This window comes from Ornithorhynchus anatinus, chromosome 12, assembly GCF_004115215.2.
Source record: "Ornithorhynchus anatinus isolate Pmale09 chromosome 12, mOrnAna1.pri.v4, whole genome shotgun sequence".
Taxonomy (NCBI): Eukaryota; Metazoa; Chordata; class Mammalia; order Monotremata; family Ornithorhynchidae; genus Ornithorhynchus; species Ornithorhynchus anatinus.
Genome location: NC_041739.1, coordinates 55752810 through 55771391, shown reverse-complemented (window position 1 = coordinate 55771391; position 18582 = coordinate 55752810). Strand labels below are relative to the sequence as shown.

The 18582-nt window shown below is 44.3% G+C and overlaps 1 protein-coding gene across 9 annotated transcripts in view; it reads right to left on the bottom strand.

The window, feature by feature from the left end:
- WDFY3 (WD repeat and FYVE domain containing 3) overlaps window positions 1–18582 on the bottom strand; it is a 300170-nt gene that overhangs the window by 192093 nt on the left and 89495 nt on the right. For all 9 annotated transcript variants that reach the window (XM_029076970.2, XM_029076971.2, XM_029076964.2 and 6 more), the window contains one exon: window positions 5606–5816. In XM_029076970.2, the coding sequence (XP_028932803.1) occupies window positions 5606–5785 (180 nt within the window). In that variant the 5' untranslated portion in view covers window positions 5786–5816. The remainder of the gene's footprint in view (window positions 1–5605; window positions 5817–18582) is intronic.

Here is an 18582-nt window from a genome sequence, read left to right as displayed (position 1 = left end):
CTGTGGTTGGAAGGATTCATTCATTCAATCGTTTTTACTGAGTACTTACAGTGTGCAAAGTACGGCACTAAGAGCTTGGGAGAGTACAATACAACAATAAACAGAGGATCAGTCTCTCTCATCCCCTTTACAGGTCCATTAACTTCATCTGTTTGATGGAATGATAGATTTTGAGGCAGCCCATTGGTTCCTCAGAATCATCTCCCCTAACTTCTGGAAGAACTTGGTATTTTTTGACAACTGCTTCAAATTCTTTTGCATTAAATTTGGAAACCTCTTAGAGTGGCCCCCCCTCAGTGAGGGCCAGAGGACTCCGAAGAATTCTGGGTACCCCACAGATGGTGGGCTAAACCCCAAGGTTGGCCCCGGGAGAAGGGGGGTGGGGAGGGTCCTCTATAAGGCAGAAAAATGTAGCATAAGCAAAGCAGTCAGCCACAGCTACACTCGGGGAAAACCACAGCGCTCTGCCTCAAAGATCCTGCGGTTTAGACTGTGCCTGTCATATCCTGCTGTCCCCACCACTGAACAGCTGTCTGGAGCTCCCTTGGGCCCTCCAGTTTGAGAAACACCACGTGCAACCAATAGGTAGATGTTGGCAGTCTTGCATAGTAAAGACAAAACTAGGCACAAATGCACTGAATACTGACAGGGATGATGATGGTCAGAGAAAAAAAAGTGTTTCAAAGGAAAGGTTTTAATAAGTGGATGCAAGGAGGATGTGGTACCATGAGAAAATGAAATAGAATAACAGGCCATAGAGTTAATAATAATAATAATAATGTTGGTATTTGTTAAGCGCTTACTATGTGCCGAGCACTGTTCTAAGCGCTGGGGTAGACACAAGGGAATCAGGTTGTCCCACGTGGGGCTCACAGTCTTAATCCCCATTTTACAGATGAGGTAACTGAGGCACAGAGAAGTTAAGTGACTTGCCCACAGTCACACAGCTGACAAGTGGCGGAGCCGGGATTCGAACCCATGACCTCTGACTCCAAAGCCCGTGCTCCTTCCACTGAGCCATGCTGCTTCTTATGCTAGAGTTCGCATATTCCTGAATCTAGATGGGATTAAAATAACCTATTTTGATTAGGTATTTGACCAGAGCCGATTTATCAATAACACATAGTTTGCGTTCCTATTGATTTGTGAATGAAAGGAAGCCAGTGTGAGTAACTGTTCTAACTACAATTTAATTAAAATCAAACTTCTCCAGTTTCTCTCCCATCTCTATCTCTATTTCCCATCCACAGAGGAGTGTGTTATCTACCTCTTCCTGCCTGTTCCTCCTCTTGATCTGCACAGTCGTGGTCTTTCCATCTCTCTGCCTCTCTCCTCACCTATACGTGGGTACACCTTCGGGGTTACGTTTTCATCTCGCTCTCTTTGAAGATCAGATCTTTTGTAGAAGGTATGGCTTTAAACACTTTTCCCTTCTAAGTGCTACTCTGCTAAATCTCCTCATGGTCCTCACTGTCCCAGTGGAATCTAAGCTCCCTGAGGGCAACTCTTTTATAGTGTGCTTTCCTAAGTGCTTAGTTCAGTGCTCTTCGTACAGAGTAACCACTCAGTATATATCATGGCCAACATCGGGCTCACAGTCTTCATCCCCATTTTACATATGAGGTAACTGAAGTCTAGAAATAAAGTGACTTGCCCAGGGTCTTACAGCAGACAAGTGGTGGAGCTGGGATTAGAACCCAGGTCCTTCGGACTTCTGGGTCCACGTTCTATCCACTAGACCATGCAGCTTCTCCTTTTGTTCCCTTTGCCAGGCTTCTCTGTAGGCTTTCCAATGGGTTTCTTGGTCAATCAATCAATCAATCGTATTTACCGAGCACCTACTGTGTGCAGAGCACTGGACTAAGCACTTGGGAGAGTACAATATAACAGAAACATTCCCTGCCGACAAAGAGCTTACATTCTAGAGCTGGAGACCGACTTTAATATGAACAAAATTACAGATATGTACATAAGGACTGTGGGGCTGGGGGAGTGGAGGAGGAATAAAGGGAACAAGTCAAGGTAACACAGAATGGAGTGGAAAAAAAGGAAAAGAGGGCTAGTCAGGGAAGGCCTCTTGGAGGAGATGTGCCATCAATAAAGCTTTAAAGAAGGGGAGAGTAATCCCTGTCGGATATGAAGAGGGAGGGTGTCCCAGGCCAGAGGTCGGTAGCAAGAAAGACAAGATCGAGGTATAGGGCGTAGGTTAGTATCAGAGGAGGGAAGTGTGCGGGATGGGCTGTAGTAGGAGAGTAGTGAGATGAGGTAGGAGGGGGCAAGGTGATTTATTTCTTAAAATAAAGGTAAGGAGTTTCTGTTTGATGCAGAGGTAGATGGCAACCAAGAGTCAATATCTGGACCCAAGTCTCTCCATGTTATCCAACCTGATTAGCTTGTATCTATCCCGGCACTTAGGACAGTGTTTGGGCTTCGTGAGGAATGGGGAACATGGAACATCATTTTGTAGAAAAATGATCCATGCAGCAGAGTGAAGTGTGACTGGAGTGGGGAGAGACAGGAGGCAGGGAGGTCAGCAAAGAGGCTGATGGAGTAATCAAGATAGGACAGGATAAGTGTTTCAACTAATGTAGTAGCAGTTTGGACGGAGAGGGAAAGGGTGGATTTTAGCAATGATGTGAAGCTTGAACCTACAGTATTTAGCGATAGGTTGAACCGACACGATTTAGTGATGGACTGAATATGTGGCTTGAATAATAATAATAATAACGTTGGTATTTGTTAAGCGCTTACTATGTGCAGAGCACTGTTCTAAGCGCTGGGGTAGATACATGGTAACCAGGTTGTTCCACATGAGGCTCACAATCTTAATCCCCATTTGACAGATGAGGGAACTGAGGCCCAGAGAAGTGAAGTGACTTGCCCACAGTCACACAGCTGACAAGTGGCGGAGCCAGGATTCGAACCCATGACCTCTGACTCCCAAGCCCGGGGTCCTTCCACTGAGCCATGCTGCTTCTCTGAATGAGAGAGAGGAGTCAAGGATAATGCCAAGGTTTGGGGCTCGTGAGACAGGAAGGATGGTGGTGCTGTCTACAGTGATGGGAAAACAGGGGATGGAAAGGGTCTGAGTGGGAGGTTAAGAAATTCTGATCAAGACTGAGGTTCCTAATTTGCCCACACTGACGTCCTCCATATGAAATTCTTCTGTCTTGTTACAAGTCGCTTATTCTCTGGATTGGTTAAACATTGAGTCGCTTTCATTCTCTTCAGCTTTTCATGCCTTAGGCTTTCAAGATTAATCCTTTTTATACCCACTGGTTAAATTTTATCCATTTCCCTCTCACCGCTGAAAAACAAAATCCAATGTTCAACTCAAAATTTCCAACTGAAGCTAAAAAAACAGCCCCACAGAACCTCCCTCCTCAGAAGTACCAGAGATCTTCATGTCACGGAGGGCAAAACTGCAACTGCCCCAAATCAACTTTAGCCACCACAGTAGGGAAGTGCCCTTCGGCTATTCAGAGGTAATGTTTACGCCAATAGCCCTTCCACCTTGATGCTGGCAAGTTTTTGGCAGTTGATCCATATCTACTGATCCAAACGACCAACCCACGGAAGTTCCTCCCCAGAGTTATAGAAAAGTTTCTGTTGGCTTTGGAAGATTCCGTAATATAATTAAGGGAAAAAACCCTAAGGATGGAAGGAGACAGCATGGCCTAGTGGAAAGATAACACAGACTATGAGCTCCCTCTAGACCGTAAGCTCACTGTGGGCAGAGAACGTGTCTATCAATGCTATTATACTGTATTCTCCCAAGCACTTAGTACAGTGCTTTGCACACGATAATCGCTCAATAAACATGACTGACAGATTGATCGATTGAAAGAGGATGGGGCTGGGAGTCAGGAGACCCGAGCTCCAATCCCAGCTCCACCATCTGCCTGCTGACTGACCTTGGGAAAGCCACTGACTTCTCGGTGCCTCAGTTCCCTCTTCTGTAAAATAAGGATAAGACAGCTGTTTCCTCTTACAGACTGTGTGCTCTGTGGGTCAGGGATCGTGCCTGGTCTGATAACTTTGTAACTGCCCCAGCATGCAGCACAGTTAGCACATAATGAATACTTTAGTATCATTTTTGTTACACTGTTGGGAGATGCCATATCTTAAAGACAAAGAAAAATAAAAATATACCATTTCATTTTTCTGTCCTGATATACAGTGCCTAGATCTCACTGTGTCTCCTAGATTGAGTCTTATTTCTGAAACGGTCCCAACTCCAAGGAAACGTACATGAGTGTCGCTTAATTTTAGAGGACAGTGGTCAATTTTAATTGATGAGGGATAGAATTTCCCTGAAGATGCAAATGAAAAGGTAGTCCTCACACTTCATTTAAATTTGCAATTTCCAACTCTTCCCTCACCAAGCTTTGACAGAGCGCAAAGAGATCACTGTTGGGCTGATTCGAGTTTTCCATCTGGTCTCTTCCTTTACTGGCCCAACCACTGCTTCTTTTATTTTTTAACTATTATTTTTATAGTATTTGATAAGCACTTACTAGGTGCCAGCCCAGTACTAAGTGCTGGGATAGATACAAGCTAATCAGGTTGGGCACTTCCCCAAGGTCACACAGCAGACAAGTGTCAGAGCCAGGATTAAAACCCAGGTCCTTTTGATTCCCAGGTCAGTGCTTTATCCACTAGGCCACTCTGCTTTTCTCAATCCCTTTCATCCTGCCAAATCAACCCCCTGGAGGGAAATCACAGAGCAGAGCAGAGTAGATAGGTAGAAGGAGCACAAGACTGGGAGTCAGGAGGCCTGGGTTCTAATCCTGCTGTGTGACCCTGAGCTAGTCCCTTAGCTTCTATGAGGCCTCAGTTTCCATGTCTGCAAAATGGGGATTAAAGACGCCCTGCTCCTTCCCCATTAGACCGAGGGCCTCTTGTGGGGTAAAAACTAGGTCCTACCTGATGACCTCAGGCCTAGCACAGTGCAAGAGCTCAACAAATATCACAGATGATTATAAATCAGGCAGTGCCTTAGGGGATAGAGCACAGGCCTGGGAGTCAGAAGGACCTGGGTTCTAATCCCAGTTCCACAACTTGTCTGCTGTGTGACCTGGGTCAAGTCACTTCACTAGGACTCAGTTATCTCATCTGTAAAATGGGGATTGAGACTGTGAGCCCCATGTGGGACAGAGACTGTGTCCAACCTAATTTGCTTGTATTCCTCCCCCAGTGCTTAGTACAGTGCCTGGCACCTAGTAAGCACTTAACAAAAACCGTAATTATTACTATTATTATTATTATAAATCTCGGCTCTGCCACTTAATCCCAGCTCTGCCACTTGTCAGCTGTGTGACTTTGGGCAAGTCACTAAACTTCTCTGTGCCTCAGTTACCTCATCTGTAAAATGGGAATTAAGACGGTGAGCCTCACGTGGGACAACCTGATCACCTTGTATCCTCCCCAGGGCTTAGAACAGTGCTTTGCACATAATAAGCGCTTAACAGATACCATCATCATTATTATTATTATTATTATTAACACCACCCCAATGCTTAGAACAGTGGTTGGCACATACTAAGTGCTTAACAAGCACTCCAGTGATTATCATTATTATTATTACTCAGTACTTACGACTTACCCTATTAAACACTGGCAGCATCATATAGAGCTTCTCTTCCTGTTCCTTCTGGGTCATGTGGCGGGGAGGGTGACACAGCTCCGTGAAGAGGCGGCGCAGATGCATGAGCCCCAGCGCATTGTCCTGGGGGCTGCACTCTTCCTGCCGGGGCCGGCCCATAATCCTCTTCACCACGTTCATCTTGGCTGCTTTGTGGAAGTCGCCCCCGGTCCTGCAACGACAAGTCCACAGGTTGAAAACCGGGGAGGCCAGTCCACCCTCACACTTCCAGTTGGCTCCGACGGGCCCTCTTCCCAACTTCGGTTCCTACGTCACCTTTAAACTGGTTTCTTAGGTGCCGTGGTCTAGACTCTGATGGGGCGCGGGAGGAGGAATTTCGAATCTCTCTGAGGAAGGGAAAAATGACCTCTCAAAATCTCTCTCCTTTAATCACCAGGCTCGTAAAGAACAACACAACCTGAGTCTGGAAAAAGCAAACACGAACCGAATGTCGGAGGGGGCCTTAGTTTGGGTTCGGCCGCCTCCCGCTTCGTACTAAGCATCAGAATTTAGTCACACATTAATCCAATAAACTCCAAAAACAAGAAACAAAGCTTTTTAATTAGGTAACCCAGATCGCATTACACTGGTTGGTGCAATCTTTAGATGATACTATTTACCAGTGCCTGCCTTGCTATACAAGAGAACAATAAACTAGGTGAAAGGAATTTATGAGGACTCGCTTTGTTAATGTTTTGAATTTCAGCATCTACTGAAAAAGATTTGAGCAGTTAAGAATGCTACAAGGCTCTGTCTGGCCTCTTTGTTGTTGAGGCTACCTGCTGAGGCTTTGAAAAAAATAATCCAAGTTCCATAGTTGAAACTGAGTTTATTAATGCATTGTTCTTGGCTAGATTCTTGCTCCGGGGCATAAAGCAAAATAATGTTTCTGTCAGGATTGAGGCACTCCAAGATATCTTGTCCAATCAAGGGTATTTATTGAGGGTCTCCTGGGCACAGAGTACTATACTAAGTGCTAGGGAGAGTGCACATATGTTCCTCCACAATGCAGCTGTATCATAAAAAGTCTTTAGGTGAGGTATATTTTCCCACAGATTAACAGGCGATTAGTTAGCTTTCATTCCAAATTCAAACCTGACCAGCCCACCAAGCCCTCAGAAGAAGTCGAAAGAGCCTAGTCCTGGGAGTCAGGAGAACCTGGATTCTAATCCCAGCTCCACCAGTTGTCTGCTGTGTGACTTTGTGCAAATTCACTTAATTACTCTGTGCCTCAGTGACCTCATCTGTAAAATGGGGATTAAGACTGTGAGTCCAATGTGGGAAAGGTACTATGTCCATCCTGATTAGCTTGTATCTAACCCAGCGCTTAGAACAGTGTTTGATCCATAATAAGTGTTTAACAAATACCTTCGTCAAGTTAAAATATCACTGAAGCCACTGCTCACGGAACTCCCTCCCTCATGCTATTCCGAGGGTCATCCTTGGCCTCAGTACATTACCACATTAATACAATTACTCATCCTTTCCTGACTGGATTACATTAGCATCCCTTTTGACCTCCCAACCTCCTGCCTCTCCCCACTTCAGTGCATACTTCACTCTGCTGCCCGGATTATCTTTCTAGAGAAATGTTCTGAGCAGGTCACCCCCCTCCTCAAAAATCTCCAGGGGTTGCCTATCAACCTCTGCATCAAGCAAAAACTTCTCACTTTTGGCTTCAAAGCTCTCTATCACCTTGCCCCCTACCACCTCTCTTCTCTCCTTTTACATCCCAGCCCGCACACTCCACTCCTCTGGTGCCGCTAACCTTTTCACTGGCTCGTTCTCGCCTGCCCGCCATCAACCCTTGGCTCACGTGTTACCTCTGGCCTGGAACGCCCTCCCTCCTCTAATCCAGCAAACAACCATACTTTCCCCCTTCATGCCCTACTGAAGGCTCACCACCTCCAAGAGTCCTTTCCCTGACTAAGCCCACCTTTTCCTCAGCTCCCCATCCACTTCCCGTCACCCAGACTTGCTCCCTTTCCTCTACCTCCCCTCCCTCCCAAAGCACTTGTATATATACATATTTATCATTCTATTTACTTATATTATTGCCTGTTTACTTATTTTGATGTGTTTGCATCTATAATTCTACTTATTTATACTGATGCCTGTTTACTTGTTTTGATGTCTGTTTCCCCCGCTTCTGGACTATAAACCCGGTGTGGGCAGGGATTGTCTCTCTTTATTGCTGAACTGTACTTTCTAAGCACTTGGTACAGTGCTCTGCACACGGTAAGCGCTCAATAATTACGACTGAATGAATGAATGACAGACATGGACCTGTCTGTCCCCACCTCCAGTCGCCCCTCCAATTTTTGAAATTTGTTAACCAACGATCCGCATAACCCTGGCTCTAAGCCATGTGTCTCCGCCAGTGGGAGCACTTAGTACAGTGCTCTGCCCACAGTTGGCACTCAGTAAATATGACTAACTGTCTAGAGAAGCAGCGTGGCGCAGTGGAAAGAGCACGGGCTTTGGAGTCAGGGCTCATGAGTTCGAATCCCAGCTCTGCCACTTGTCAGCTGTGTGACTGTGGGCAAGTCACTTAACTTCTCTGTGCCTCAGTTCCCTCATCTGTAAAATGGGGATTAAGACTGTGAGCCCCACGTGGGGCAACCTGATTCCCCTGTGTTTACCCCAGCGCTTAGAACAGTGCTCTGCACATAGTAAGCGCTTAACAAATACCAACATTAAGATGCCCAGGTCCTGGCTCCAGCCTCCTTCCCCAAGAGGCAGGAGTTGGTTCAGTTCAACCAGGCAATCTCCATGTTTATTTGAGAAGTGACATGGGCTAGCAGAAAGAGAGGGCATGGGAGTCAGAGGACCTGGGTTCTAATCCCAGCTCTGCCAGGTGCCTATGAAACCTAGGGCAAGTCACTTCACTGGGCCTCAGTTACCTCATCTGTCAAGCGGGGATAAAGACCTTGAGCCCCATGTAGGACAGGGACTGTGTCCAACTCAATTTGCTTCTGCCCTCCTCAGTGCTTAGCACAGTGCCTGGCCCAGAGTAAGCACTTAATAAATACCACAGTTATTATTATTATTATTATTATTAGTCAGTATTCTGCTCGAGGCCAATATAATGATTTAAGAATGTAAAGTGATGATATCTTTGAGCCAACTACTGCCTAAACCATTCTTTCCTACTGAATTGATGGTTACCATAATACAATTGTCCTGTAACATGAAGTTCTTCAAGACGACAAGCTCCGGGTTATGAAAGGACTCCCCTTATTCTCCCTGACACCATAATATTTTGAAAGGCAGGAACACACACTTACTTACAAGCAGTTAATTTCCTCTTTTGCAGTGTGCTCGGACAAACCCTTTTGAAACCTGGGCCGTGTGGTGAACGCCTTTCAACTAACAACAAACTGTGCCGGCAATTAGCCAGTTTCAGGAACAAAAACAGGATGCTAACAAAAGAAACCAGGAAACCTGGTAGGCCACGCTGGACAGTTGAATTTCTATGGACGGCTTGTTTTTCATTCACAATGAAGCAGACCTCTTCCAACCAAAAATCAGGCTTTACTTTCCCTGCATGTACCAGGCATTTTTAAGTGATCACAGCTAATCTTCTCTTGGGGAAGTGGCAAAGTTTGTTCCCAGAAGGAACCTCCATTTTCAGCAGATTGACCAAAAAAATCTTGCTCTTAACTGCCAAGGTAAGGGTTTGAGATGATGATGATAATAATGATATAGTGTTATGTTTCAGTGCATATTATTGATTACTATTACTATTGATTACTATGTGTCAAGCAGTCTACTAGGCAGCCAGAAGCAGCACCAAAGCAAGAGCACCAAGGAAAGCCATATGAGTAAAAGGGCAAGGCTTTCTTAGCCTATCAGCTTTATCAATCAATCAATGGTATTTACTGAGTGCTTTCTGTGGGCAGAACAATCAGTCGGTGGTATTTACTGAGCACCTACTGTACGCAAAGCACTGTACTAAGAGCATGGGAGAGTTGGATATAAAATTAACAGACATATTCCCTGCCCACAATGAACTTAAGCACTTGGGAACGTACAATACGGACTTGGCAGACTGTTTCCCGACCAGAATGAGCTTACAGCCTAGAGGCAGATACATATGAAATTATACTGAATTTATAATACAAAATTAATAGATCTCTCCTATGAATTGACTTCTTGTCATGGCAGAAGAGTCTGTGTATATTGATGAAGCTTAGAGCTATGCCATATATGGCTATCTCTAAAGGAAAGGCTTAAGCTGCAGTGTCAAAGCAAGGCAAGGGAAAGACTGAAAGGCGATGATCAAGTGATCACTACATTGATCAAAGACAACGGCAGAGACTCAAGCTCTTACTGTGCAGAAGGCGGCGATGGTTAAACCTCTTCCGTATCTTTACCAAGAAAACTCTGTGGATATGCCTTCCATAACGACTTTATGACAGAATATGGGATGTTCTGAAAGGGTGGGTCCATGGAGTTGCTAAGAGTCGGAAATGACTCAAAGGCATTTGAAGAGAATTCATAGGTATGTACCTAAGTGCCGCGTGGGTGAATAGTATAACAAATGCCCATAGGCCTCAGATCCAAACCGGCTTGGTCACACGTGTGCCATTCACATTCACACCTTGTTACTCTCCCCATCGGTGGTCTTGGGTCTTCCTTCTGGAGAGAGGGTCTCACTGACTTCAGGAATTCATGCCTCACTGGCCGGCCCCCTGTCGACTCCTTAAGACCACTGTGGACCAGTCTTTCACACCCTGTATCTCCTCTCTTGAAGATGAATAGTATTTATTGAGCACTTAACTGTGTGCTGAGCACCGTATTAAGTGCTTGGGGCTTGGGAGAGTACATGGAGTAGTTCTGGGTGTTCCCTCCAGCCTGGGGAAAGGTCTCTAACCCAGAAGAGATCACTGAGCCGTCACCGCCATCACCACCCTGATGACTGGGGTCCTGTCCCCCAAGGACTTCCCCAAACTTTTTGGCGTTTGGGGTCTTCAGGGGGTCCGTCTTCCGCTTTCCTGGAGGGATCATGAATTGGACACAAATGTACCCAGCCACTCACATAACAATAATGTAATAATAATGTTGGTATTTGTTAAGTGCTTACTATGTGCAGAGCACTGTTCTAAGCGCTGGGGTAGATACAGGGTAATCAGGTTGTCCCACGTGGGGCTCACAGTTAATCCCCATTTTACAGATGAGGTCACTGAGGCACAGAGAAGTTAAGTTACTTGCCAACAGTCACACAGCTGACAAGTGGCAGAGCCGGGAGTCGAACCCATGACCTCTGACTCCGAAGCCCTGGCTCTTTCCACTGAGCCACGCTGCTTCCCAGGACCAGTATACAGTACACACACCAAAACAAAGAACAGTGTGGCCAAATGGAAAGAGTACTGGCCTGGAAGCTAGGGGATCTGGGTTCTAATACTGCCTCTGCCACCTGTCTGCTGTGTGACCTTGGGGAAGTAAACTTAACTTTTCTGGGCCGCAGTTTCCTCATCTGCAAAATGGGGATTCAATCGCTGTGCCCTCTCCTACTTACACTGTGAGCCCCATATGGGACATGATTATCTTGTATCTACCCCAGCCCTTAGTAAGTACAGTACTTGGCACATTGTAGGCACTTAAAAGGCACAATTATCATTATTATTACTACTATTAATAGTAGTAATGATAAAACACTAGAAAACATTGGTACTGCATTGTAGAAGAAACAGTAAGAGTGTTACAAAGTGGGCAGGGAGTGTATCTGCCAATTCTGTTCCATTGCACTCTCCCAAGCACTTAATACAGTTCTGTGCACATACTAAGCACTCAATAAATACTACCGATTGATTAATGAGAAAGCCAGAGGGTGGGGGAGATGAACAAATATGATAACGAGGAAGATAAGGCAATAATGGGGGCATAATATGTTAGTAAGAGTTATAAAACATCTGTAAAGATAGAAAGTATTTACACAGTAACCATTCAATATAACGCAATATTTAGTTTTGGAGCAGAAAAGGCTTTCTAGTTTCAAAAGGATGAGAGTTAAATAAGCAACCAGATAATTATCTCCATCGGTGACTGCAGATCACATTTCTTATTCCGGCCACTGATTCCAAAATCCGAGCAGCGGAAAGATTCGAAAGCAAAAATCAGAAAAAAGACAGCAGACCAGAACCACCCCATGGGCACCATCAGGAGCCCTAATTAAACAACTGTGTGCAAAGCACTCTGTGGGGGGCTTGGCAACCAAACAAGCAAAATCAATCAATCAAAGATGCTTAGTGAGTGCTTATTGGGAGCACAGAACAGGACAAAGAGCTTGGAAGAAGACAGAGTTAGTAGACACACACCCTGCTCTCAAGAAGTTTATTAACCCACTGTGTGCAGAGCACTGTACTAAGCACTTGGGAGAAGCAGCATGGCCTAATGCAGAGAGCACAGGCCTGTGAGTTAGAAGGACCTGGGTTCTAAACCCCGCTCTGCCACTGGTCTGTCTGTATGAACTTGGGCAAGTCACTGCACTTCCCTATGCCTCGGATACCTCATCTGTAAAATGGAGATTGAGACAGTGAGTCCCATGTGGGTCAGGGACTGTCCAACCTGATATGCTTGTATCCACGCCAGAACTTAGTACAGTGCCTGGCATATAGTAAGTGCTTAACAAATACCAAAAAAAAAAAAAAAGGTACATTAGTGTGCATGATCCCTACTCTCAAGAAATTTACAATGCAGTTGTGTGGGGAGGGGGAGAGGAAAGGACATGGTTCCTGAGCCCTCCCATCCAATCATACTTATTTAGCGCTTCCTGTGTGCAAGGTAGTGTACTAAGCCCTTGGGAGAGTTCAATATAACAATAAACAGACACATTCCCTGCCCACAATGAGCTTCCAAACACTCTCAAACTAGCTTTCCACTTGGCAAGTTCCTCTCTGCCTTTGAACTGCTTGGGGTGACAGAACTGTGGAAGGATTTATATTACATAATCCATTATGCACGTTTGTGAGATGAGGGGTGGGGAGAGGGGAGGGGTCTCTGAGCAAACCCTTACTCTGCTCCATCAGGGAATGTGAAGCATGAGAAGGAACTGATCACATGTTTAGGAAAATCTGATTTTTTAGCAAAACAGGAAACTGCAGCTTGAGGTTTTATTTCCGCTGTGGATCCTGAGAGAGGATTTCTTAAGATGGGTGAAAAAGGAAATTCTTTCCCCCTGAGACTACCCGCAGTAAGATCTTGTGGAGTATCGGGTGAATCACCTTCAGCATGGAGAGATGGCCTTTTTTGATGTCTCAGTTGGAATTTCTGTCAAGAGCTTTGGTTAAATGCAAAAAGAAAGCACCAGAGATTCAGGATATGGGTATTATTGCTTTCTAAGGAAATTCCAGCCAAATTTCAGAGCAATAACAGCAACAATAATTATTACTATAATGGTATTTGTTCAGTGCTTACTGTGTGTCAAGCACTGTACTATTTCTCTGCGATAGATTCAAGATCATCCAATCAGATACTGTCCGTGTCTCACATAGGGCTCATAGTCTAAGTCAGGAGAGAGAACAGGTATTGAAACCCCATTTTACAGATGAGGTGATTGAGGTAAAGAGAAGTGAAGTGACTTGCCTAGGTCACAGTAGGCAAGTGGTGGAACTGGGATTAGAACCCAGGTCCTCTGACTCCCAGGCCCATGTTCTTTCCACCAGGCCATCATGCTTCCCCAGTATTTTGAAGTGGCCCTGCCCCTCCAGAGTAGCCAAACCTTCGGGCTCTCAGCATCTTCAGAATGAGAAGGTAACCTGCCACCATTATATACATATATGTGCGTGTGCGTGTGTATATATATATACGTACATATATATATTAAATATATATACACACACACACGTGCAAGACACTGTTCTAAGCACTGGGGTAGATACAAGCTAATCAGGTTGGACACATTCATTCAACAGTATTTATTGAGCACTTACTATGTGCAGAGCACTGTACTAATCGCTTAGTCCCTGTCCCACATGGGGTTCACAGCCTTAATCCCCATTTTCAAGATGAGGCAACTGGGGCCCAGAGAAGTGAAGTGACTAGTTCTTCTTCAGGAGCCTCTGAGTTTCAGGCTGCTGAAACTTTGAAATAAGAGGGGCACCTCTCGAGCCCTGGCAACTCATCCCTGCAGGCTAGTTTCAACCTGATGGAGTTGGTATTGAAATGAGGCACGGGGAAGTGAAGAGACTTGCCCAAGGTCACACAGCATTTATTCATATTTACTGAGTGCTCACTGTGTGCAAAGCACTGTACTAAGCACCTGGGAAAGTACGATACAACAATAAACAGTGACATTCCCTGCTCACAAGTTTACAGCAGACAAGTGGCAGAGCCAGGATTAGAACTCAGGTTCTTCTGACTCCCAAGCGCATGATTTTTCCGCCAAGTCACGCTGCTCCTCTAAGATGAATTCCTCAGAGATCAATCTGTGGTATTTATTGAGCACTTACTATGTGCAGGGCAATGTACTAAGCGCTTGGGAGAGTAAAATACAACAGAATTAGTAGACTTGTTCCCTGCCCATAACAAGCTTAGAGTCTAGAGATCTGAACCACAAGTAGCCTAGAGTGCATAAAGATCCAGTAACTAAAGTTCCACTGAACTTTAATTCCACCTTCCCCACTATCTGCAATTTCTTTTAATATTTGTCTGCCTCAGTCTGTTAGCTCCTTAATTTAAAGTCTATCAACACTACCACATTTTACATGAAACTATAAGATTTTGATGCTGTCTGTGAATCTGTTAGGGTTTTAATTATGCACAGAGAAATTCCTAATATTGAGAGATAAACTATTTTCCACACTCTCTGTTCTCTTAGGAATCTAGGCACGTTTGCTAAAACCGGGTAAAGAAGATCACTTATTTGTCTTGGAAAATCCCCACAAAAAAGCACAGAATGCCTGATTCAGGATGAAAATTTGGTAAGGCTGGAAAAGCATCACATTGATCCTAGAAAACAGAAATACTTAATGCAGGAATACTGTTCACAAAACCACGTATTTGCTTATAATCAAATGACATTTTATTCAGCTGGGTGAAATTTTACTGCCTATATGGTTTGCAAGTTGCAGTTGGACAAACAAAAGCTCCAAATCCATAGGCCTTAATTTTGTTTACTAACATCGGTCAATCAGTGGTGTTTATTGAGCACTTACTGTGCGTACAGCACTGTACTGAGCGCTTGGGAGAATGCAATAGCACAGAGTTGGTTCCCTAACCACAACAAATTTAGAGTGTACAGATTACTTGACAAGAAGACTAAAAGGACTCAACCAGAGACCCCTCACCATTGGCTTCATAGCACTCAAACACTTTGCCCCCTCCTACCTCACGTCGCTACTCCCCTACAAACAACCCAGCCTGCACACTCTGCTTCTTTAATGCCAACATACTCAATGTATCTTGATCTCGTCCATCTCGCCGCCAACCTATGTCCTGCCTCTGGCCTGAACGCCCTCCCCCCTCACATCCCACAGACGATTACTCTCCCCCTCCAAAGCCTTAATGAAGGCACATCTCCAAGAGGCCTTCCCCCGACTAGGCCCTCCTTTCCTCTTCTCCCACTCCCTTCTTCATGGCCCTGACTTGCTCCTTTTATTCATCTCCCCTCCCAGCCCCACAGCACTTATGCTCGCTGTACACAGGTAATGTGTCTGTTTATTGTTATGCTGTATTCTTCCAAGCGCTTAGTACAGTACGGTAAGCGCTCAATAAATCCTATTGACTGACGGACTCCTGAAACCACAGGCAGGTCCTCAACATTTACCTGGCCACAATTCCAGTTTCTGGAACTTCTGGGAGGCATTGTGCATTCCCATTCCCACAGTGTTTTGCTGCAACGTTGCCCAAAGTATGCTTGAATTTGCTGCTCCCCAGTCCCTCCTCCCTCTCTTCCCCACACAGTGTTGAGTCTGCCTTCCCGACTTCCTACGGGGAGATAAAATACCAGCTGTGACTGTTCTTAATAGCCCTCTTTCTCGCTCAACTGGTTTCCTAAGGGAAGTGGACTTTGTGCTTCAAACTAAGGCAGCCTAGCAACTAGCTCTCTTCTGGAGCTGCCACCATTTCTGTGGCACAGGCTGGGAACATTTTTCGGGGAACTCCGGACAGAGGGCTGGCTTGAGGCCCTTATCCCATCCTCCTGACTCTTCCTTTGTGTGACGAATAGCTCCTGAGTGCCTGTAATGGAAGCTAGTCTAAAGCAGATGGCCTTTAATTAACCTGCACTAGACAAATTGCATTTTCTGGGGGACAAAAATGACCACTAAAATACATGGTTATTCACTGAATGATTAAAAACCATTAGTATTCAATTTTTCACACTATTTTCCATGAACTTCATTCAATCATATTTACTGAGCGCTTACTGGGTGCAAAGTAAGCGCTTGGGAGAGTACAATATAACAATAAACAGACACATTCGCTGCTTAAAATGGGCTTACAATGAACTATTGTATCCTCCTAGGTAGGTAGAGTGTATGCACCTGTAACACTGATCGACTAAAACTGCACTCCCTGTTTTGATATTCACCCCAGTCCTATAGAACATATGTATATATTCTTATGAATCAATGGTATTCATTTATGAGTGCTTATTTATTCAATTATTTACTGAGCACCTACTATGTGCAGAGCACTGTAGTGCTTGGTAAAGTGCAATGCCAAAGAGTTGGTTGACATGGTCCCTGCCCACAAGGAGCTTCTAGTATTTTCCCCATCTGTAAATCATTTTAATGTCTGTCTCCTCTGGTGACTGTAAGCTCCTTGTGGGAAGTGAATGTGTCTATCAGCTGTGCTGTATTGTACTCTAAGTGCTCAGTACAATGCTCTGAACACCATAAGCACTCAATTACCATTGATGGATTGGTTGAAGAGAAGCATATCTCTTGATCCTCTAGGGCTCTTCAGAAAAATATTATTTTGCAGCTCCTTACATTTTGGTTAGGGCTTAATATTATTGAAGATCTGCAAGTTTTTTGGTGTGTGCTCACACACAAAAACAGAAGTAGCGTGGCACAGGCCCAGGAGTCGGAGAACCTGGGTTCTAACCTCGGCTCCGCCACTTGCCTGTTTTGTGGGCTTCAGCAACTCATTTAACTTCTCTAATGCCTCAGTTTCCTCACCTGCAAAATGGGGATTCACTATCAGTTCTCCCTCCTATTTCTGCTGTGAACCCCATATGCACAGGGACTGTGTCCAACCTGATTTCATATCTATCCCAATGCTTAGTATAGTGCTGGGCAAATAGTAAGTGCTAAATAAACACAATTATCATTATCATTATTATTACTACCCCATTTGGATTCTAGCCACCTTGAGAAGCAGACCTCAGATCTACTAGTTGTCAATTTGCTGCTCTCAGCAACTAGTTCAGGGCTTGAAACATTTTTGTGCATTTAATAACTAACCACTGACGACAAAGAGGAACTTCCAAGTAATTTCCGGTGCCATGCAGTCCTGCCTAAGTGAAAGCCCACTGTGTAAGACTCTGTCACTGGAACAGATCAATGCCTACTTTGCCCAAGAAATATACGCAGTGTGGCAGAGTGGAAACAGCACCGGCTAGGGAGTCAGAAGGTCATGGGTTCATTCATTCATTCATTCGTATTTATTGAGCGCTTACTGTGTGCAGTTCTAATCCCAGCTCCCTCATCTGTCTGCTTTGCGACCTTGGTCAAGATAACTCACTTCTCTGTGCTTCAGTTACCTCATCTGTAAAATGGGGATTAAGAATATGAGCTCCATGGGGGATAGGGATTGTGCCCTACCCGGTTTGCTTGTATCCACCTCAGCATTTCATACAATGCCTAGCACAGAGTAAGCACTTAATACCACAATTATTATTATTATTATTGTTATTTACACAAGAACCATTCTGAAAAAGTACTGGGGCTAGATAATTCATCTTCCACTCTTCTAGAAACCTTTTCATTTCCAAGTGATAAAATAGATCAAGACATCCAAGGCCAAAAAGCTAAAAACAAAATCCAAACCCCAGAACAACACTGTTGGAACTTTTCTGTCTGGAGATGGATTGTGGTAATGGAGTATCATAAGGTCAGAACATGGCATTTCTAGTAGCAGAAAAACAGGTTATTATTACAGGGCGAGAGAAAGTAAAATTCGCACCCTATGACTCAGAGCAATTATGCAGCTTTCAAGTTCTTTAGTTTTACAACATGGCCAATTGATATTTTACTATACACAAATTTGAAATCCATAACGAGTACACGGTGCCATAAATGAATATTGGCCAAAGGATATGTGAACATAAAAGGTGGCAGATTTAAATGTTTAATGGAATGGATAATATTAATTGGAATGAGTGTTACCACTAGTCATCAAAACTAGATTTTAAACATATAGTATAAATCTCCGTATAATTGTTCTAGTTTAAAATGAAGTCAGAACACTGACTCTGCAGAGTGAAACTTTTTAGGACCCCAAAAATACAAAATTTCTGACACCCAGTTCATCCTGAACCATTTTAGATTTAGGGAATAAAATTGATTTCTTTTAACCACATGAGATCTTATAGGTGCTCTCAAGTCTGTCAATTTTTAAAGAAAAATACTCAGCTTCCTCAAATACACTTTACACAAGCTAATCTTGTTGTTATACTCCTTGCCTTCTACATGGCTTTTTCTCTTGAAACTCGATAAGGGTTTCAGACGTCTACCAGATCGACTTTCAAGTCTTTCAGTCCCCAAAAAGGAAACTGGAAGCCGTCAATAGGTTTCTAGTCCAACCAGGAATCACTTTGAGAATGATAAGCAACCCCTTTCCATCACAAACATTTATCGTGTCAGTTTTTTTATGAAATGTTTCAATCGATGGTATTTACCGAGAGGCTACTGTGCTCCCAGCAATGTCCTTGCAGTTTTTCTGTAGAATCTACACAGACTTGAGCTTTCATGTTTGAATTAAGGGAACCT